This window comes from Onthophagus taurus, unplaced genomic scaffold (genome assembly GCF_036711975.1).
Source record: "Onthophagus taurus isolate NC unplaced genomic scaffold, IU_Otau_3.0 ScKx7SY_16, whole genome shotgun sequence".
In the NCBI taxonomy this organism is placed as follows: Eukaryota; Metazoa; Arthropoda; class Insecta; order Coleoptera; family Scarabaeidae; genus Onthophagus; species Onthophagus taurus.
Window position 1 is genome coordinate 782,186 of NW_027248941.1, and position 18,648 is coordinate 800,833.

At 30.7% G+C, this 18,648-nt stretch overlaps 4 protein-coding genes across 4 annotated transcripts; 2 read left to right on the plus strand and 2 right to left on the minus strand.

Moving 5' to 3' along the window:
- Positions 1-677: 677 nt before the first annotated feature.
- Positions 678-1,545, minus strand: LOC111415332 (Cuticular protein 57A). Its single transcript, XM_023046952.2, has 3 exons — positions 1,359-1,545; positions 1,125-1,299; positions 678-1,071 (listed from the first exon to the last, which is right to left on the minus strand). The coding sequence occupies exons 1-3, from the start codon at positions 1,377-1,379 to the stop codon at positions 749-751; spliced, it is 519 nt and encodes a 172-aa protein (XP_022902720.2). The 5' UTR covers positions 1,380-1,545; the 3' UTR covers positions 678-748.
- Positions 1,546-2,089: 544 nt separating this feature from the next.
- Positions 2,090-2,925, minus strand: LOC111415334 (large ribosomal subunit protein eL22-like). The gene is made up of 3 exons (XM_023046954.2): positions 2,822-2,925; positions 2,461-2,604; positions 2,090-2,408 (listed from the first exon to the last, which is right to left on the minus strand). The coding sequence occupies exons 1-3, from the start codon at positions 2,828-2,830 to the stop codon at positions 2,136-2,138; spliced, it is 426 nt and encodes a 141-aa protein (XP_022902722.1). The 5' UTR covers positions 2,831-2,925; the 3' UTR covers positions 2,090-2,135.
- Positions 2,926-3,138: 213 nt separating this feature from the next.
- LOC111415327 (small G protein signaling modulator 1-like) lies at positions 3,139-10,452 on the plus strand. Its single transcript, XM_023046946.2, has 6 exons — positions 3,139-3,476; positions 3,526-3,672; positions 3,792-6,148; positions 6,198-6,322; positions 9,365-9,822; positions 9,877-10,452. The coding sequence occupies exons 1-6, from the start codon at positions 3,461-3,463 to the stop codon at positions 9,963-9,965; spliced, it is 3,192 nt and encodes a 1,063-aa protein (XP_022902714.1). The 5' UTR covers positions 3,139-3,460; the 3' UTR covers positions 9,966-10,452.
- A 3,042-nt stretch (positions 10,453-13,494) lies between these two features.
- Positions 13,495-18,646, plus strand: LOC111415331 (Chitinase 5). The gene is made up of 7 exons (XM_023046951.2): positions 13,495-13,650; positions 13,701-14,259; positions 16,904-17,027; positions 17,081-17,278; positions 17,333-17,626; positions 17,694-17,933; positions 17,994-18,646. Exons 1-7 carry the CDS (start codon positions 13,596-13,598, stop codon positions 18,120-18,122), a joined length of 1,599 nt encoding a protein of 532 aa, XP_022902719.2. The 5' UTR covers positions 13,495-13,595; the 3' UTR covers positions 18,123-18,646.
- The last annotated feature ends 2 nt before the right edge of the window (positions 18,647-18,648 follow it).

The following is an 18,648-nucleotide window of genomic DNA, read 5'->3' on the forward strand; positions in this document are numbered from 1 at the left end:
TTTTAATTAATAATCCTTTTCTGGTTAAATTAAATCATCAAATTTGTATTTTTGTACCGAAATGTCATTGTGAAAAATGAGGTTATAACGAAATTACCTTAAATTATACGAAACTATTCGTATTAATCTTAAACGGTCTCAACGTACGTTGTATCTTGTATATTTTAATTTTAATACACGTGTTATTAACGGTATAAATACAAAAATAAGTTTAACAAACCTTATTTGTCAAAGAAACTAAACACTGCAAGAATTTGGATTGCGGAAATGCGATTATAAACCAGGAGTTATTGGATCGATGAGAAATCACTTGTATTAAATAAAAATTAATTTATTTGTTGATTAAAGCGATTAATTTTTCCACTTTTTGGGGTTAAAACGAAACTGTCAAATTCTAACTGGTCGGTAACGTAGAAAACATTAGCGCCATCTATTGAATTTTTTTTGTATTAAATAAGAATAAATTAATTTTTAACGTAAAAATTAATATTATTATAAAATAACCCAAATTATTTTAAAAATTATAAAAATTTTAATTAATAATCCTTTTTTGGTTAAATTAAATCATCAATATTTTGCGTCATTTTTGTACCGAAACGTCATTGTGGAAAAAGTGAGGTTATAACAAATTTTTTTGAAGAATTAGGATTGCGGAAATTGTGATCATAAACAAGGAGTTATTCGATTATTAGGATTAAATAAAAATCCTTTTTTAATTTATACATCGTTACATAATAAACCCGTTAAGTTAAAACTTATAATTATTAGTGGCAACTTCAGATTGTCGCTCGGCGGCGATTCGAGCATGTTCCTCCGCAATCTTTTGATAAAGATCGTTGTGTTTTTGGGCAACGTTTAAATAAGCTTGGGTTTGCCCCGGAATCGGGACATTCCCCGTTTGATGGGCGTACGCTATGTTATTAAAATCTTGTAAATGTTTTTGTTTTGCGTAAGCCACAGCTTGGGTGTCTTCAGCACCCGCGAAATTGGAGTTGGGATGAAAGCCGTGCTCATCAGCGACATAATTAACCGTGCGTATTTTGTAGTTTGGGTCAACATAGGAAAACGAACCTTTTAAACAAATTTCTTTTTAAATATTTTCTTTTTTAAAGATTAAAACTTACCTTGTACCGTGTTACCATCACTAATTTCGGAATGAGTTCTGTCAATATGACCTGGATAACGCCCAGCGGCGTAACCGAACGCGTAGGGTGTTTTTGGAGCTTCATTCTCTTTTAAAGGTGGTAATAATTCGGAGATATCGCAGCTTATTGAAGAGATTGAACCGAAAATTAATACCTGGGAATATAAAAATTAATTATTTAGTTTTAATTAATAATTATTTATATTTAACTCACCAAAAATATTAATTTAGCCATTTTAAATCAAACTTTACTTCGTTTAGTTGATAGTAAAAGGAGATTTAAACAGGTTTTTTCTTTAACGTGGAAGTCGTTTCAAGTGAAAGTGGTTTCTTGTGTGTCACGAATTTCAGCTCTTTCCTCTACAAGAAACGTGCGAAGACTTGGATATTATTCGGGGAAACTAGGATTAAATCATACAAAAATGAATAAAAAAACCGGTTCTTAATGATGACAAAAGCATTTAAGCAAATAAAAGCTTTAAGAATGAAATTATATACTATTAAGACCCAATAAAATAATTTTTATTATCTTTAATAATAAAATATTGATTTTTTTGTTGTTGTGGAACATCCTTAAACGTCGTTTTATTAAAAAAAATGTAAAAACGTGATGAGTCGCGCGTTCAAGGATATGAAAAAATCTTACATCATCAGGTTTTATTTAAATCTTTTTCACCACAATTAACTCTAACGTTATAAACAGCAATTTTAACCAATAAAATTAAATTAATACCTTTTTGTAACATCCAAGAACCTTATTTTAACTAAAAATTATTAATAAAATGGCTAGAACAAGAATACTTACAGTAAAAATTCGTTTTCATTAAAGAATTTTTAATTAACCTTATTCCATTAAGTACTAATTTGGAAGGAATTCATAGGAAATGTTTTTCATGGATTACATATTTGGAATTTTCAAGTTTTAGTGTGTAATAAACAAATCAATTGATCAAAAACAACTTTTTAATCAAAATAACACTCCAAATTAAATTTATTCGTTATCATCTTCATCATCATCCTCTTGATTATTGATTTGGAAGTAACGCAACTCGTAGCTATCCTTTCCATTGGCAACAACGCGCAACCAATCCCTCAAATTTTGTTTCTTCAAGTACTTTTTCGTTAAATACTTCAAATAACGCTTCGAAAATGGTATTTCAGAGTTCAAAACTAACTTGGTTTGCTTCTCCCTCGATAAAGAGACTGCATTTCCCAAGTTTCCGGTCTTTCCACTCACCTTGATCCTTTCAAGGAGATATTTTTCCTAAAACAATCAAGTTTTATTAAAGAATTAACTAAAATTATTTCATTCTTACAAAATTTGCGACATCCAAGATGTTATCTTCAACCGGATGAGTGCAATCCACCATAAATTTAAGCGCTACCTTCTTCTTTTTGATCCCTTTTCCGCGGATATGTTGCTTCCTTGCTTGGGGCTTCGCCGCGGGGGCCGCTTTCGTCTGGAATCCACAAGATTTTTAACTTGTGTTTCAACCAGACTCAACAAAATTTTTTTTGGAGGTTAGGTCAACGATCGGTTAAAATCGCGATCATCATTTCACAAATTTTTAAAGATTTGGGTTCATTTTAAAGGGAATTTGTTTATTTATACGATTTTAACGCTATTTCTTATTTATTTATTGTTTAATTAACGATTTTTAATGTTTTTTTACTTACCACTGCCATTTTGACGTTGACACAATAGAGAATTGTGGGTAAATGAGGATGATGGTAGTTGTGTTATCGACCAACTTGAAGTTGGCGCTATCTGTTTTAGTTAAGTTTGATTTTTATTTATAATTAATAAAAATTAAATTATATTTGAGAATCAAACTTAATAATGATTAGTGTTAATAATTATTATTAAAATGATTAAGATAAATTAAAAATAATTCACAAAAAAAAAATAATAAAGAATGAAATAAGCGCCATCTGTTGTTGAGAGGGTAATATTAATAAATAGAACTGTCATTTGAATTAAAATGTCATAATTGAACGAATTATTTTTATTAATTCTAACTAAATGACTAAAATGGGGTTAAAAACGACTGAATTAATTATAATTATAAGGTGCGGCGATAATTATTTAAGCGTTGTTGATAAGAATTGTGGAACAGGAAATGGTGTAGATTAGAAAAACATTTTCACGCTTGCGCCACCTAAAATCGATCCGATTTCAAGGTAAAACTCAACTATTTACCATTCCGTTAACGAATTGAGATGAAAATTCGTTGAAAAAGAAGCGGGACCTTAAAAACCAATAAGAACGCGCGAAAATACCCAAAAGGAGTGAAAAAAAGTTACTAACCAAAAAAAATGGGTTCAAAATCAGGTTAAAAACAAATTTGTTATTAATTTAATCCGAATCATTGTTTTTGTAGATGAAAATTTCAAAGCTAAACTAATAGCGAATGTCAAAAAAGAGGTTAAACAAGTCATGGAAGAATCGGTAACGAGAAAATTCGTTCACGAAGAATCAGGATCGGTAACAGCTTTATGTGGGGCTGTTGAAGCTTGTTTATCTCAAGGTAATTTCAATAAAAATAAATCAAAATGCGTCGAGGTTATGTTTAAATCTAACCTCATTATTTTGACAGCTGTCAATTTGAAATATAGGTTATGTTTGGATTAATTTTTTTCTTTTAAGGTTTACGAAGACGTGCTTTAGGCCTATTTAAAACATCCTCAACGACCGCTTTACTCCATAAAATAGCAAAACACAGCCCGGAAGCGGCGATAATCTCGAAAAAACTCCAACAAATTGAAAATTCCGACCCAAATCGGCGATCATCGAGCAGTAGCGATAGCTTAACGAAACCGACGTTAAAGAAAAACGCTTCGTTTCATGGTCTCGCAACGACGCAACCTAAACATTTATGGATCCGTTTGGCGCTATTTGAAAGGAACCTCCCGAAAGTGATCGATTTTTTGGTTCAAAACGCGTCGAAGTATTACGAAAGAGATAGTTTGGTTGCCGATGCGGATTACGGATCGATTTTGAGTTCGCTTTTGGTGGGACCTTGCGCTTTGGATTACTCAAAAACGAGGAATCAAAGTTTTTGGAGCGATCCCCCGGCTGATGAGCTCGTTCAACGACATCGAATTTCTTCCTCTGCGTCGACACCCCCATCGGTTAGGCGGCCTATTTTAAACTTTAAACGCTCCTTAAACGCAAGTTCGGAGGATTCGGGGGGGTTGAGAGGTTCGAGTCAGCTTTTTGCTAAAGATTACGTCGAGTCGTTGCATCAAAACGCGAAGGAGTCGCTAATTTTCGGCAAAAACAACGTTTTGATTTCGCCCCAAAAGGCGGGAAATTCAAATTTAATCCCGGGGTATTTAAGTTTACATCAAAACGTTGACGGGTTAACATTAAAATGGACCCCGAATCAACTTATAAACGGATTTAAAGACGATGAAGAATGTTTAAAGAATGTAAACGATAAAAGTGTTTATTGGGATTACGCCTTAACGGTGAGGTTGGATGAAATCGTTTATGTGCATTGTCATCGCGAAAATGATACGGGGGGGACGATTATTTTGGTGGGACAAGACGGGGTTCAACGACCCCCGATTCATTTTCCTAAAGGGGGGCACATGTTGGCGTTTTTATCGTGTGTCGAAACCGGGTTGTTACCCAGAGGGCGTTTAGACCCACCCTTGTGGTCCCAAAGGAATAATAATAACAAAAAAAGGAGGCCTTTAGCGACTTTGGGGGAAAAAAACGAAGAAAACGATGGGGATGAGACATTCTTGGTTAAAAAGAAGGAGGATTTGGTGTTTCGAATCATCGATCACCGCGAAATTGGACTCAAACGAAATCAATTAATGGACACCCACGTCCAATTCCCCTCCTCGAAATCAATCAAAACAAATTCAAGCACAAGCTCAGAAAGCTCAACGAAAAGCTTAAGCATCGATCAATCCGTTATTAATATTAATAACATCACAGTTCAAGACGGTTATTCCCCGCCGAGTATCCAAGCAGTTTGCGATTCGATGAAACGTCAAATCATTTCGAGGGCCTTTTACGGCTGGTTAGCTTACTGCCGCCATCTATCGACCGTTAGGCGCCACTTAACCGGATTAGTTAACTCAAAAATAATCAACGACGAAGTCGGCGCTAAAGATGGCGTCACCATCGAAAAATGGCGCGAAATTTGCAACGAAGGCGTCATTACCGACCGAGGCGAATTATACAAATTAGTTTATTTCGGCGGAATCCACCACGATTTAAGAAAAGAAATTTGGCCCTACTTACTAGGACATTACAAGTTTGGAAGTAACATAGACGAAAGGGTTAAATTAAGCGAAGAAACAAAACAAGCGTACGAAAATACAATGTCGGAGTGGTTAGCCGTTGAGGCAATAGTGAGACAACGCGATAAAGAAAGTCAAGCTAACGCGATTGCTAAATTAAGCAGCGATAGTATCAGCGGGAACGAAGTCCCTAAACAGATTCAACGAGATTTAAGTAATGATGTTTTTGAAGATTTTTCTAGTTTTTCCGATGAGGATGATCCCAAAATCATCACGCATCCACAAAACGACGATGAAAATGATGTTTTATCGAAGGAGAATGTAACGCAACACGATTTAGATTGCTTAAAAAAGGAGAGACTCCTCAAGGAGTACTCAACCACCTCATCGACGAAAGCGCAAATTTCGGAATTTTCGAGTATTGATACTGAGTATTCAAGTAAAGAGACTGAAAGTTCCGAAGTGACCGAAATACAAGATATGGAGAAGTGTCTAAATGTTAATGAGGGGAAGTTTGTTACCCCGGAAATGACGACGGAGGATTTTGATGTTAATAACGTGATCGTAACGACGGCTAGTGTTGATTTGAATCAACCGGAAGTGTCGGTAAAAACGTTTGAGAGTTTAACGGCCGTTAAGGAGGAAAATAGTTTGGATACGTTGGATTGTATTGATTCGCATGGGTTGGTGAGTCCTTCCGTGTCGGCGTGTGTTTCCCCGGCGAGTTCTAATGGGGGAGTTTATACGGTAAAAAAATTATGTTTAATAAAAATTGATAAAAAATTTTGTTTTGTAGCAAGAACTTTTAGAATCGTTCGGGCAAAACTTGCATAGAATCGATAAGGATGTTCAAAGGTGTGATAGGAATTATTGGTACTTTACGAACGAAAATTTAGAGAAGTTGAGGAATGTAATGTGCACGTAAGTCAATTTTACTTCAATTAATCAAAATTGACGCAATGTAATTATCAAGATATTAATGTATTTTAGATGACGTATGTTTCCAATTTGAAGTTAATGTTATTATTTTTATTAATACTTCAACTAAACGATACTACACAAATAGATTTAATCATAGCTGTAATCAGTTGAGGACATTTAAACACACTTGGAAGCAGTTAAGGACAATTGAAATCATTTGGGGATGTTTAGACACATATTTAAACACATTTGTAATCACTTTTGTTGATTTTGACATACTTGGTATCAGTTGGACACACTTGAAATCATTCGGGGATATATAAACGCAAATTTAGACATATTTAAAACCATTTGGAGATGTTTAGACACACAATTCAACACACTAGACATCACTTAGGAACATTTAGACACATTTAGACGTACTTGAAATTATTTAACGATGATTAAACATACATTTAGATATATTTGAAAACATTTTGGGGTGTTTAGACACACTTAAAATCATTTGGGAATGTTTAGACACACATTTAAACACACTAGAAATCACTTGGGAACATTTAGACATATCTGAACACACTTGATATCATTTCATTCATATCATTTTGGTATGTTTAGACACACCTTTAGACGCATTTGACATACTTGAAATCAGTTGGATACATTTGGACACACTTGAAATCCTTTAATGGTGTTTAAACACATCTTTAGACATATTAGAAATGATTTGGGGGTGTTTAGACATACTTGAAATCACTTGATGACATTTAGACATATTTGGACAGACTTGCACTCATTTAATGATGTTTAAACACACATTTGGATACATTTGAAATCATTTTGGTATGTTTAGACACACTTGAAACCATTCGGGGATGTATAAACACACATTTAGACATATTTGAAATCATTTGGGGATGTTTAGACAAACATTTAGACATATTTGAAATCACTTTGGGGTGTTTAGACACACATTTCGACACACTTGTAAACAATTGGGTTCACTTGGACATATTTGGGCATAATTGTAATCATCTAATGGTGTATAAACACACATTTAGATATAATGGAAATCATTTCGGTATGTTTAGACACATTTAAAATGATTCGGTTATGTTTAAACACACATTTGGATATATTTGAAATGATATGGGAAAGTTTAGATACACATTTAAACACACTTGAAATCACTTTTGCAGATTTAGACATACTTGGTATCAGTTGGACACATTTGAACACACTTGAAATCATTTAATGGTGTTTCAACACACATTTAGACATATTTGAAATGATTTGGGGATGTTTAGACACACATTCAAATACACTAGAAATCACTTGGGAACATTTAGACGTATTTGGACACACTTGAAATCATTTAATGGTGGTTAAACACACATTTAGATACATTTCAAATCATTTAGACATGTTTAGGCACACTTTTAGACGTACTTGAAATCACTTTTGCAGATTTAGACATACTTAGAGTCAGTTGGACACATTTGGACACACTTGAAATCATTTAATGGTGTTTAAACACACATTTAGATATATTAGAAATCATTTGGGGATGTTTAGATATATTTGAAATCATTTGGGAACATGTAGACATATTTGGATAGACTTGATATCATTTAATGGTATTTAAACACCCAATTAGATATATTTAAAATCATTTTGGTATGTTTAGACACACATTTAGACATATTAGAAATCGTTTGGGGATGTTTAGCCACACTTGATATCACATGGGAACATTTAGACATATTTGGACACACTTGAAATCATTTAATCGTGTTGAAACACACATTTAGATACATTTAATATCATTTTGGTATGTTTAGACACACATTTAGACACACTTCAAATCACTTGGGAACATTTAAACATATTTGGATACACTTGCAATCATTTAATGGTGTTTAAACACACAATTAGATATATTTAAAATCATTTTGGTATGTTTAGACACACATTTAGACATATTAGAAATCATTTGAGGATGGTTAGACACACTTGATATCACTTGGGAACATTTAGACATATTTGGAAACACTGGAAATCATTTAATGGTGTTTAAACACACATTTAGATACATTTAAAATCATTTTGGTATGTTTAGACACACATTTAGACACACTTGAAATAATTTGGAAATATTTAGACATATTTGGACAAACTTGAAATCATTTAATGGTGTCTAAACACACATTTAGATACATTTCAAATCATTTAGACATGTTTAGACACACTTTTAGACGCACTTGATATCACTTGTGCAGATTTAGACACACTTGAAATCAGTTGAACACATTTAGACACACTTGAAATGGTTTGGAGATGTTTAGAGACACATTTAGACATACTTGAAATCACTTGGGGGCATTTAGACACACTTCGAATCATTTGGGAATGTTTAGACACACATTTAGACACACTTGAAAACATTTGGGGATATTTAGACACACATTTAGACATACTTGAAATCAATTGGGGACATTTCTTGTCCCTGTCTTTGCTTGTCACTGCATCTCACCACTTATTTACAAAAATATTGCCGTCTTGTTGCCTTTGGAGTTGCAAAAATAGCAGTAAGAAGGGCTTTCGACTCTTAAGAGTACCACGAGAAAAAAAGAAAGGAATTTTGGCGCAATAGTTTTAAATTTCCCGCTTGACTTTTGAGCCAAAATGGCGGCAAACCGCGGTACTTTGTAAATCTAGGGACTTTAGTTACAAAAAGTCAAACGCGCCATCTATTATCTAAAAGCTGTACTACACTATATCTAATATCAAATATTTCTAACACTCGGTCATTTTAATCAAGTTGACTTTCTTTGAACTGTCAAATTTAACATTTTTGTCAACTTGTTGTCGATGCAACCGCCATATTGGCTATAATTAACATGACATCGTGCGAACTGTCAATTTGTCAATATGACGTTACTTTATTTTCTAAGAACTGTCAAAAGTGACATATTTGGCTGTTGGAAAATTAATTTTGACAGCTGTCAACGTTATTATAAATAAACTTTTTGATTTTTTTTCCAGTTACGTTTGGGAACATCTCGAAATCGGTTACATGCAAGGAATGTGCGATTTGGTAGCGCCGCTTCTCGTCATTTTCAACGACGAAAGCTTAACGTACGCCTGTTTTTGCCGCCTGATGGAGCGCATGGTCGAAAATTTTCCAAGCGGAAACGCCATGGACTGTCACTTTGCGAATATGCGCTCGCTAATCCAAATTCTCGACGCCGAAATCTACGAATTAATGCAATCTCACGGCGATTACACCCACTTTTACTTCTGCTACCGATGGTTTTTGTTGGATTTTAAGCGCGAGATGGTTTACGACGACGTTTACGCGACGTGGGAGACGATTTGGGCGGCTAGGGAAGTCGCTTCCGGCCAATTTGTGTTGTTTTTAGCGTTGGCTTTGTTGGAGACTTATCGGGATATTATTTTGAGTAATGGGATGGATTTTACTGATATAATTAAGTTTTTTAACGGTTTGGGGGATTTTTTTGGATTAATTTTAAGTTGGTAATCTTGTTGTGTTTTAGAAATGGCGGAACGTCACGACGCGTCAGCTGTTTTGAGGTTAGCCAGGGACTTGGTGTTGCAATTACAATTATTGATTGAGAATAAATAATGAGATTGGCTCAAAATGAGGAATTTGTGCCAAAAATTAACATTTTCGATGTGTAATTAAGATAAATTAAAGAAAAACATGGAGGAAGTATTTTTTAATTAATGCAAATCTACCTGAAGTATAAAACGCACTTTATACATGATTATATTGTGATCTATTCTACTAAAGATAGCGTTCTAATTAAATTAAATTCAAAGGTCGAAATAAGAGTGTATTTTAATATTTTATGTTTAAAGAGAATGCATAAAAAAAATTTATCCGATTTTATATTTTTAAATGTGCCTTTTTCAGATGAAATATATTTAAAGTAACTAAAACTATATTGTAAGTACGTTCAAGAAGTTATAACCTCAAAGAAATTATTGTAATTGATTAAAAAAAAGTTGTACATATCAAAAAATTAAACGAAAAAATTATTATTATTACTAAACAAATTAATATTAAATGTTGTTTTTAGATTTAAGTCAAAAAATAAAAAAAAATAAACAAAAAAGGAATTTTTTAATCTAATTAACCCAATTACTAAATTTTTTTTAATAAATCCCGTTAGAATCTAAAAGATCGTTTTAAAAACTTGTTTTTCTTTCTTAAATCCGAGTTATTTACATCTTTAAAGGTTATTTACCTTGTTCACGGTGACATTGACCCTGACAACACGAGAATCACGTTGAAAAATGATGAAGATGAATGTTTGGGTTAAAAAATAAAAAAGTTAGGTTAAAAACTGTCAAATGTCAAATTAAATATAACGATTTCTTGATAAATGTTGAAATGACATTAATAAGAATCAAAAATGCTTTAATTTGATACCAAACACAATATATTTGGGTTAAAAAATAAAAAAGTTTGGTTATAAACTGTCAAATGTCAAAATTAAAAGTAACGATTTTTTTTAAATATTGATATGTTCTTAATAAGAATCAAAAATGCTTTAATTTGATACCAAACACGATATATTTGGGTTCAAAAATAAAAAAGTTAGGCAAGAAACTGTCAAATGTCAAAATTAAATGTAACGCTTTTTGAAAAATATCGAGATGATCTTAATGGGAATCAAAAATGCTTTCATTTGATACCAAACATGACGTATTTAGGTTAAAAAATAAAAAACTTGGGTTATAAACTGTCAAATAATCGCCATTTTTTTTTTGGTAAAAATTAAAATATCTCGATAACGGTTAGAGATAAATAAGTCGAGTTTGGGTTCATTTTAAAGCATTTTTAATTTTCTACCCGTTTACGTTAAAAAAAGAACACCTTTATAACCAAAATTTTTGTTGTATTTAATTTTGACATTTAACAGTTTATAACCTAACCTTTCCATTTTTAACCCAAATATATCATGTTTGGTATCAAATGAAAGCAATTTTGACGGTTTTTACAATGATTGTCAGCAGAAATAAAAAAAAAAGCTAGGTTATAAACTGTCAAATAGCAAAATTAAATGAAACTATTTTTTTTTAAATATTGAAATGATCTTAATAAGAATCAAAAATTCCTTAATTTGATACCAAACACGATATATTTGGGTTAAAAAATAAAAAAGTTAGGTTATAAACTGTCAAATGTCAAAATTAAATGTAACGATTTTTTGAAAAATACCGAAATGATCTTAATGTGATTCAAAAATGCTTTAATTTGATACCAAACACGATATATTTGGGTTCAAAAATAAAAAAGTTAGGTTATAAACTATCAAATGTCAAAATTAAATGAAACTATTTTTTTTTAAATATTGAAATGATCTTAATAGGATTCAAAAATGCTTTCCTGTGATACTAAACATGATATATTTGGGTTGAAAAATAAAAAAGTTAGGTTATAAACTGTCAAATGTCAAAATTAAATGAAACTATTTTTTTTTAAATATTGAAATGATCTTAATAAGAATCAAAAATGTTTTAATTTGATACCAAACATGATATATTTGGGTTAAAAAATAAAAAAGTTAGGTTAGAAACTGCCAAATGTCAAAATTAAATATAATGATTTTTGATAAATGTTGAAACGATCTTAATAAGAATCAAAAACGCTTTGATTTGATACCAAACACGATATGTTTGAGTTAAAAAATAAAAAAGTTAGGTTAGAAACTGTCAAATGTCAAAACTAAATATAACGATTTTTTGATAAATATTAAAATGATCTTAATAAGAATCAAAAAAGATTTAATTTGATACCAAACACGATTTACTTGGTTCAAAAACTAAAAAAGTTAGGTTAATAACTGTCAAATGTCAAAATTAAATATAACCATTTTTTGATAAACATTTAAATAATCTTAATAACAACCAAAAATGCTTTCATTTGATACCAAACACGATACATTTGGGTAAAAGTTAGGTTATAAACTGTCAAATGTCAAAATTAAATATAACGATTTTTGATAAATATTGAAACGATCTTAATAAGAATCAAAAATGCTTTAATTTGATATCAAACACGATATATTTGGGTTAAAAAATAAAAAAGGTGGGTTATAAACTGTCAAATAATCGCCATTTTTTTTTTGGTCAAAATTAAAATATCTCGATAACGGTTAGAGATAAATAAGTCGTGTTTGGGTTCATTTTAAAGCACTTTTAATTTTCTACTCATTTATGTTAAAAAAAGAACACCTTTATAACCAAATTTTTTTTTCGTTATATTGAATTTTGACATTTGACAGTTTATAACCTAACCTTTCTATTTTTTAACCCAAATATATCATGTTTGGTATCAAATGAAAGCAATTTTGACGGGTTTTACGATGATTGTTAGCAAAAATAATATTAAAACTAGAAACTTGGAGGTTATGCCGCGCGTCGAGACGTCAAGTTTCTAATTTTAATTTTATTTCTAACGTTCATAGAGTTGTATAACAAATTTGGGTTAAAAAATAAAAAAGTTAGGTTAGAAACTGTCAAATGTCAAAATTTAAATAAAACGATTTTTTGATAAATATTGAAATCATCTTAATAAGAACCAAAAATGCTTTAGTTTGATACCAAACATGATATATTTGGGTTAAAACTAAAAAAGTTAGGTTAGAAACTGTCAAATGTCAAATAACCGCCATTTTTTTTAATAAAAATTAAGATATCTCGATAACGATTAGAGATAAATAGATCGAGTTTGGGTTCATTTTAAATCATTTTTAATTTTCGATCCATTAATAAATCTTTTAATGAACTTAACCCAATTACTAAAACGATTTTTTTCATAAATCCCGTTACAATCTAAAAGATCGTTTTAAAAACTTGTTTTTTTTTCTTAAAACCCAGCTATTTACATCTTATTTACATTTTTTCTACATCTTTCAAGGTGGTTATTCACCTTGTTCGCGGTGACATTGACCCTGACAACACGAGAATCACGTTGAAAAATGATAAAGAAGAAGAAACAAACCAGAAATTGCATTCGAATATCCTCTCATAAATAATTTATCACTTAAAACGTTTTTCTTGGTCTCTTTTTAGGTTCGAGTCATTTCTTAAGGACGCGGTTCGCGTTGCATATTAAATCGGGTTGATGGCTTTTGTGCCATCCCAAAACGATATGTTATAATGTTTCTTTTTAAAGTGGGGGGAAATGTATAAGAAACCGAGTTTGTTTGTTGTGGGACGTTAATTTCCAAGGAACCATCACGTCATGATGAAAATTGGATTCATTTTGGTTGCATTCAGTGCTTTCTTCTTCAAAGGAGGTAAAATTAATTAATTTATTCCAAATCAAACCTAATTTTTTTAATTTTAGAGGCTTCGCCATCACGAACGGTTTGTTACTTCAGTAATTGGGCGATTTATCGCCCAGATGTCGGTAGATACACCCAAGATGATATCCCGATAGAGCTTTGCACCCACTTAATTTACTCGTTTATTGGGGTGGATGATAAATCTTGGTCTGTTTTGGTGATTGACCCTGAATTAGACACCGATCAAAACGGATTTAGGAATTTCACCGGGTTAAAACAAAAAAATCCTTCGCTTAAACTTCAAGTTGCCGTTGGGGGTTGGGCTGAGGGGGGCGAAAAATACTCGGCTATGGTTGCCCAAAAATCAAGAAGGGATTCTTTCATTTCCTCAGTGGTTAATTTTATGAAAAAGTATGATTTTGATGGGTTCGATTTGGATTGGGAGTACCCCGGAGCTGCTGATAGAGGAGGAAGCTTCTCCGATAAAGATCGATTCTTTTATTTCGTTGAAGAATTAAGACGGGCGTTCGATAAGGAGGGGAAAGGGTGGGAAATCACCATGGCGGTTCCCGTTGCGAAATTTAGATTGCAAGAAGGATATCACGTCCCAGAATTATGCGAGTAAGTCATTTATGTTAACACTAGACTTAGAAAACTGATGCATTTTTCGAAAAATATTGAAATGATCTTAATAAGAATCAAAAATGCTTTCATTTGATACCAAACATGATATGTTTGGGTTAAAAAATAAAAAAGTTACGTTCGAAACTGTCAAATGTCAAAATTAAATGTAACGATTTTTGGATAAATATTGAATTGATCTTAATAAGAACCAAAATTGCTTTAATTTGATACCAAACATGATATATTTGGATTAAAAGCTGTCAAATGTCAAAATTAAATGTAACGATTTTTTGATAAATGTTAAAATGATCTTAATAAGACTCAAAAATGCTTTAATTTGATACCAAACATGACGTATTTGGGTTAAAAAATAAAAAGTCAGGTTATAAACTGTCAAATGTCAAAATTAAATGTAACGATTTTTTGATAAATATTGATATCATCTTAATAAGAACTAAAAATGCTTTAATTTGATACCAAACATGATATATTTGGCTCAAAAAATAAAAAAGTAAGGTTATAAACTGTCAAATAATCGCCATTTTTTTTGGTAAAAATTAAGATATTTCGCTAACGGTTAGAGATAAATATGTCGAGTTTGGGTTCATTTTAAAGCATTATTAATTTTCTACCCATTTATATTAAAAAAAACATTTATAGAGTTGCATAATATGATACAGCAGAATACATATCAATTTTGACATTTGACAGTTCTAACATAATTTTTTTATACTCGGATCAAAAACATGACAGGTCAAACATGACATATTAATACGTCATCTTATATTTGTAATATTTCTAATTTGACAAGTGACATTTGTGAAGTGACACATTCAATGTCATTTTTTATTAACATATATTTACCATTCCTGCGATGACATGTAACATACATGCTTTCATTTGATACCAAACATGATACCCTTGGGTTAAAAAGTATAAAGTTGGTAAATAACTGTCAAATGTCAAAAACGATTTTTTGATAAATACTGATATGATCTTAATAAGAATCAAAAATGCTTTCATTTGATACCAAACATGATATGTTTGGGTGAAAAAATAAAAAAGTTAGGTTAGAAACTGTCAAATGTCAAAATTAAATGTAACGACTTTTTGATAAATATTGAACTGATCTTAATAAGAATCAAAAATGCTTTCATTTGATACCAAACATGATATATTTGGATTAAAAAATGAAAAAGTTACGTTCGAAGCTGTCAAATGTCAAAATTAAATGTAACGATTTTTTGATAAATGTTAAAATGATCTTAATAAGACTCAAAAATGCTTTAATTTGATACCAAACATGACGTATTTAGGTTAAAAAATAAAAAGTTAGGTTATAAACTGTCAAATGTCAAAATTAAATGTAACGATTTTTTAATAAATATTGATATTATCTTAATAAGAATCAAAAATGCTTTAATTTGATACAAAACATGACGCATTTGGCTCAAAAAATAAAAAAGTTAGGTTATAAACTGTCAAATAATCGCCATTTTTTTTTGGTAAAAAATAGGATATCTCGATAATGGTTAGAGATAAATATATCGAGTTTGGGTTCATTTTAAAGCATTTTTAATTTTCTGCCCATTTATATTAAAAAAAAACATTTATAGAGTTGCATAATATAATACAGCAGAATACATATCAATTTTGACATTTGACAGTTCTAAGATAATTTTTTTATACTCGGATCCAAAAACATGCCAGGTCAAACATGACATATTAAAACGTCATCTCGCTTATATTTGTAATATTTCTAATTTGACAAGTGACATTTGTGAAGTGACACATTCAATGTCATTTTTTATTAACATATTTTTATCATTCCTGCGATGACATTTAACATACATGCTTTCATTTGATACCAAACATGATACCCTTGGGTTAAAAAGTAAAAAAGTTGGTAAATAACTGTCAAATGTCAAAAACGATTTTTTGATAAATATTGATATGATCTTAATAAGAATCAAAAATGCTTTCATTTGATATCAAACATGATATGTTTGGGTGAAGAAATAAAAAAGTTAGGCTAGAAACTGTCAAATGTCAAAATTAAATTAACGATTTTTTGATAAATAATAAAGTGATGTTGATAAAAATCGAAAATGCTTTAATTTGATACCAAACATGATATATTTGGGTTAAAAAATAAAAAAGTTAGGTTAACAACTGTCAAATGTCAAAATTAAAAGTAACGATTTTTTTAAAAATATTGAAATGATCTTAATAAGATTCAAAAATGCTTTCATTTGATACCAAACATGACGTATTTGGGTTAAAAAATAAAAAGTTAGGTTATAAACTGTCAAATGTCAAAATTAAATTAACGTTTTTTTGATAAATATTGAAATGATCTTAATAAGAATCAAAAATGCTTTAATTTAATACCAAACACGATATGTTTATGTTAAAATATAAAAAAATTAGGTTATAAACTGTCAAATGTCAAACATACGCCATTTTTTTTTTGCTAAGAATAAAGATATTTCGATAACGGCTTGAGATAAATAAGTCGAGTTTGGGTTCATTTTAAAAGATTTTTAATTTTCTATCCATTAACGTTAAAAAAAGGGCACCTTGATAACCAAAAAATTTTACGACTTTATCCGAGTCATCAAAAAATTTATTTCTTTTCAAGATTATTAGACGCTATCCACGTAATGTCCTACGACCTCCGCGGAAATTGGGCCGGATTCGCAGACACCCACAGCCCCCTTTATAAGCGCCCCCACGATCAATGGGCTTACGAAAAATTAAACGTGGTAAGTAATAAATTACAACACAAAACAAATTCGTTCAAAAATTTCTAAATTAGAACGACGGATTACAATTATGGGTCGATTACGGATGCTCACCAAAAAAACTCATCGTCGGGATCCCCTTTTATGGAAGAACCTTCACTTTAAGCAATAGCAACAAAAATTATAACCTAGGAACTTACATTAATAAAGAAGCAGGAGGAGGTGAACCTGGGAAATACACAAACGCTTCTGGATTCTTAGCTTATTATGAAGTAAGCTTATTTTTTTTAATTAACTTAATAAATTAATTCATTTAAATTTTTTAGATTTGTGCTGAGGTTCAAAATAAAGAATCTGGGTGGGTGGTTCAATGGGATGATTATGGAAAAGTTCCCTTTGCTTACAAAGGTAACCAATGGGTTGGTTATGAAGACCCTAAAAGTGTCCAAATCAAAATGGATTTTATAAAAGAGAAAGGTTATGGAGGTGCTATGACGTGGGCTATTGATATGGATGATTTCCATGGGTTATGTGGACCACAAAACGTTTTAATGCACATTTTATATGCTAATATGAAAGGATATAATGTTCCAGAACCAACTTTAACAACAACACCAAGGGTACTAATTATAATTAATTAATCAATTAAGGAATCAATTAAGTAATAATTAAATTAATTTTTTTAAGCCTGAATGGGCAAGACCTCCAAGTACTTCCTCTGATGGAACTGTTACCACCACAACAGGAAGTTGGCAATCACCCCAAAGTAGTACCACGCCATCCACAACACAAAAGATAACCTCACCAACACCAACAACTGAAAAAATAACAACCGAAAATATTAATAAACCCGGAAATGAGGTTATAAACGGAAACGAAATTAATTGCGACGGAAAAGATTTTGTCCCCGATAAAGATTGTACCATAGTAAGTTTATTTCTTAATCAAAATAATTAATAATAAGTACTAACCTTTTTATCTTTGTAGTATTACCGATGCGTTCATGGAAAACCAACATTCTTCCAATGCAGAGACGGATTAGTTTTTCACACGCAAAGTTTCATATGCGATTGGCCTAGTAATGCAGATAGAGAATATTGTAAGAACTTAGCGTAATAATTTGAACATTAATAAAAAATAAATTTGTTGATAAAAAACATAACCTCAATTTTCACAAAAGTTTAAATATTTTCTAATTAACTTAAATATGTACGTGATATGAAAGTAAAACTTACGTAAATCGTTGATATTACTTCAAATAACTCAAAATATGGCTTAATTAAGCGAAAAAACGAAATATATTACGAAAAAATTTGTAATGACATTTTTCGTAAAATGACACTATGAAGTGAAGTTAGGTAACTATAAAAAATTAAATTATTTCTTTTAATTAATAATTATTAAAAACAATTAATGTAATAATTATTATTATTATTATTATTTCCAATTTCAATTCGATTTTGACCCCAATTTTAAATTAATTAATTTTTTTTTAATTAATTACCGAAATATGATGAAACTAGAATAGTATTGATTAAAACCAAAAGATGGCGCCTTAATACAAGTGTCAAAAATAAATTAAAATTTAAATAATTTTTAACTAAATTATGTATTTAATCAAATAAATCTTTTCATAGGAAGT

What these genes read in the sequence shown, in the direction of transcription:
- LOC111415332 (XM_023046952.2), bottom strand. Translation starts at nt 1,379, where the DNA reads ATGGCTAAATTAATATTTTTG. An exon ending in TGGCTAAATTAATATTTTTG is followed by an intron (nt 1,300 to 1,358) that starts GTGAGTTAAATA and finishes TTATATTCCCAG; the next exon opens with GTATTAATTTTCGGTTCAAT. An exon ending in TGATGGTAACACGGTACAAG is followed by an intron (nt 1,072 to 1,124) that starts GTAAGTTTTAAT and finishes TTTGTTTAAAAG; the next exon opens with GTTCGTTTTCCTATGTTGAC.
- LOC111415334 (XM_023046954.2), bottom strand. An exon ending in TCTTGGATGTCGCAAATTTT is followed by an intron (nt 2,409 to 2,460) that starts GTAAGAATGAAA and finishes TGATTGTTTTAG; the next exon opens with GAAAAATATCTCCTTGAAAG.
- LOC111415327 (XM_023046946.2), top strand. An exon ending in TGAAGCTTGTTTATCTCAAG is followed by an intron (nt 3,673 to 3,791) that starts GTAATTTCAATA and finishes TTTTCTTTTAAG; the next exon opens with GTTTACGAAGACGTGCTTTA. An exon ending in CTAATGGGGGAGTTTATACG is followed by an intron (nt 6,149 to 6,197) that starts GTAAAAAAATTA and finishes TTTGTTTTGTAG; the next exon opens with CAAGAACTTTTAGAATCGTT.
- LOC111415331 (XM_023046951.2), top strand. Translation starts at nt 13,596, where the DNA reads ATGATGAAAATTGGATTCATTTTGGTTGCATTCAGTGCTTTCTTCTTC. An exon ending in GATTCTTAGCTTATTATGAA is followed by an intron (nt 17,279 to 17,332) that starts GTAAGCTTATTT and finishes TAAATTTTTTAG; the next exon opens with ATTTGTGCTGAGGTTCAAAA. An exon ending in CTTTAACAACAACACCAAGG is followed by an intron (nt 17,627 to 17,693) that starts GTACTAATTATA and finishes AATTTTTTTAAG; the next exon opens with CCTGAATGGGCAAGACCTCC.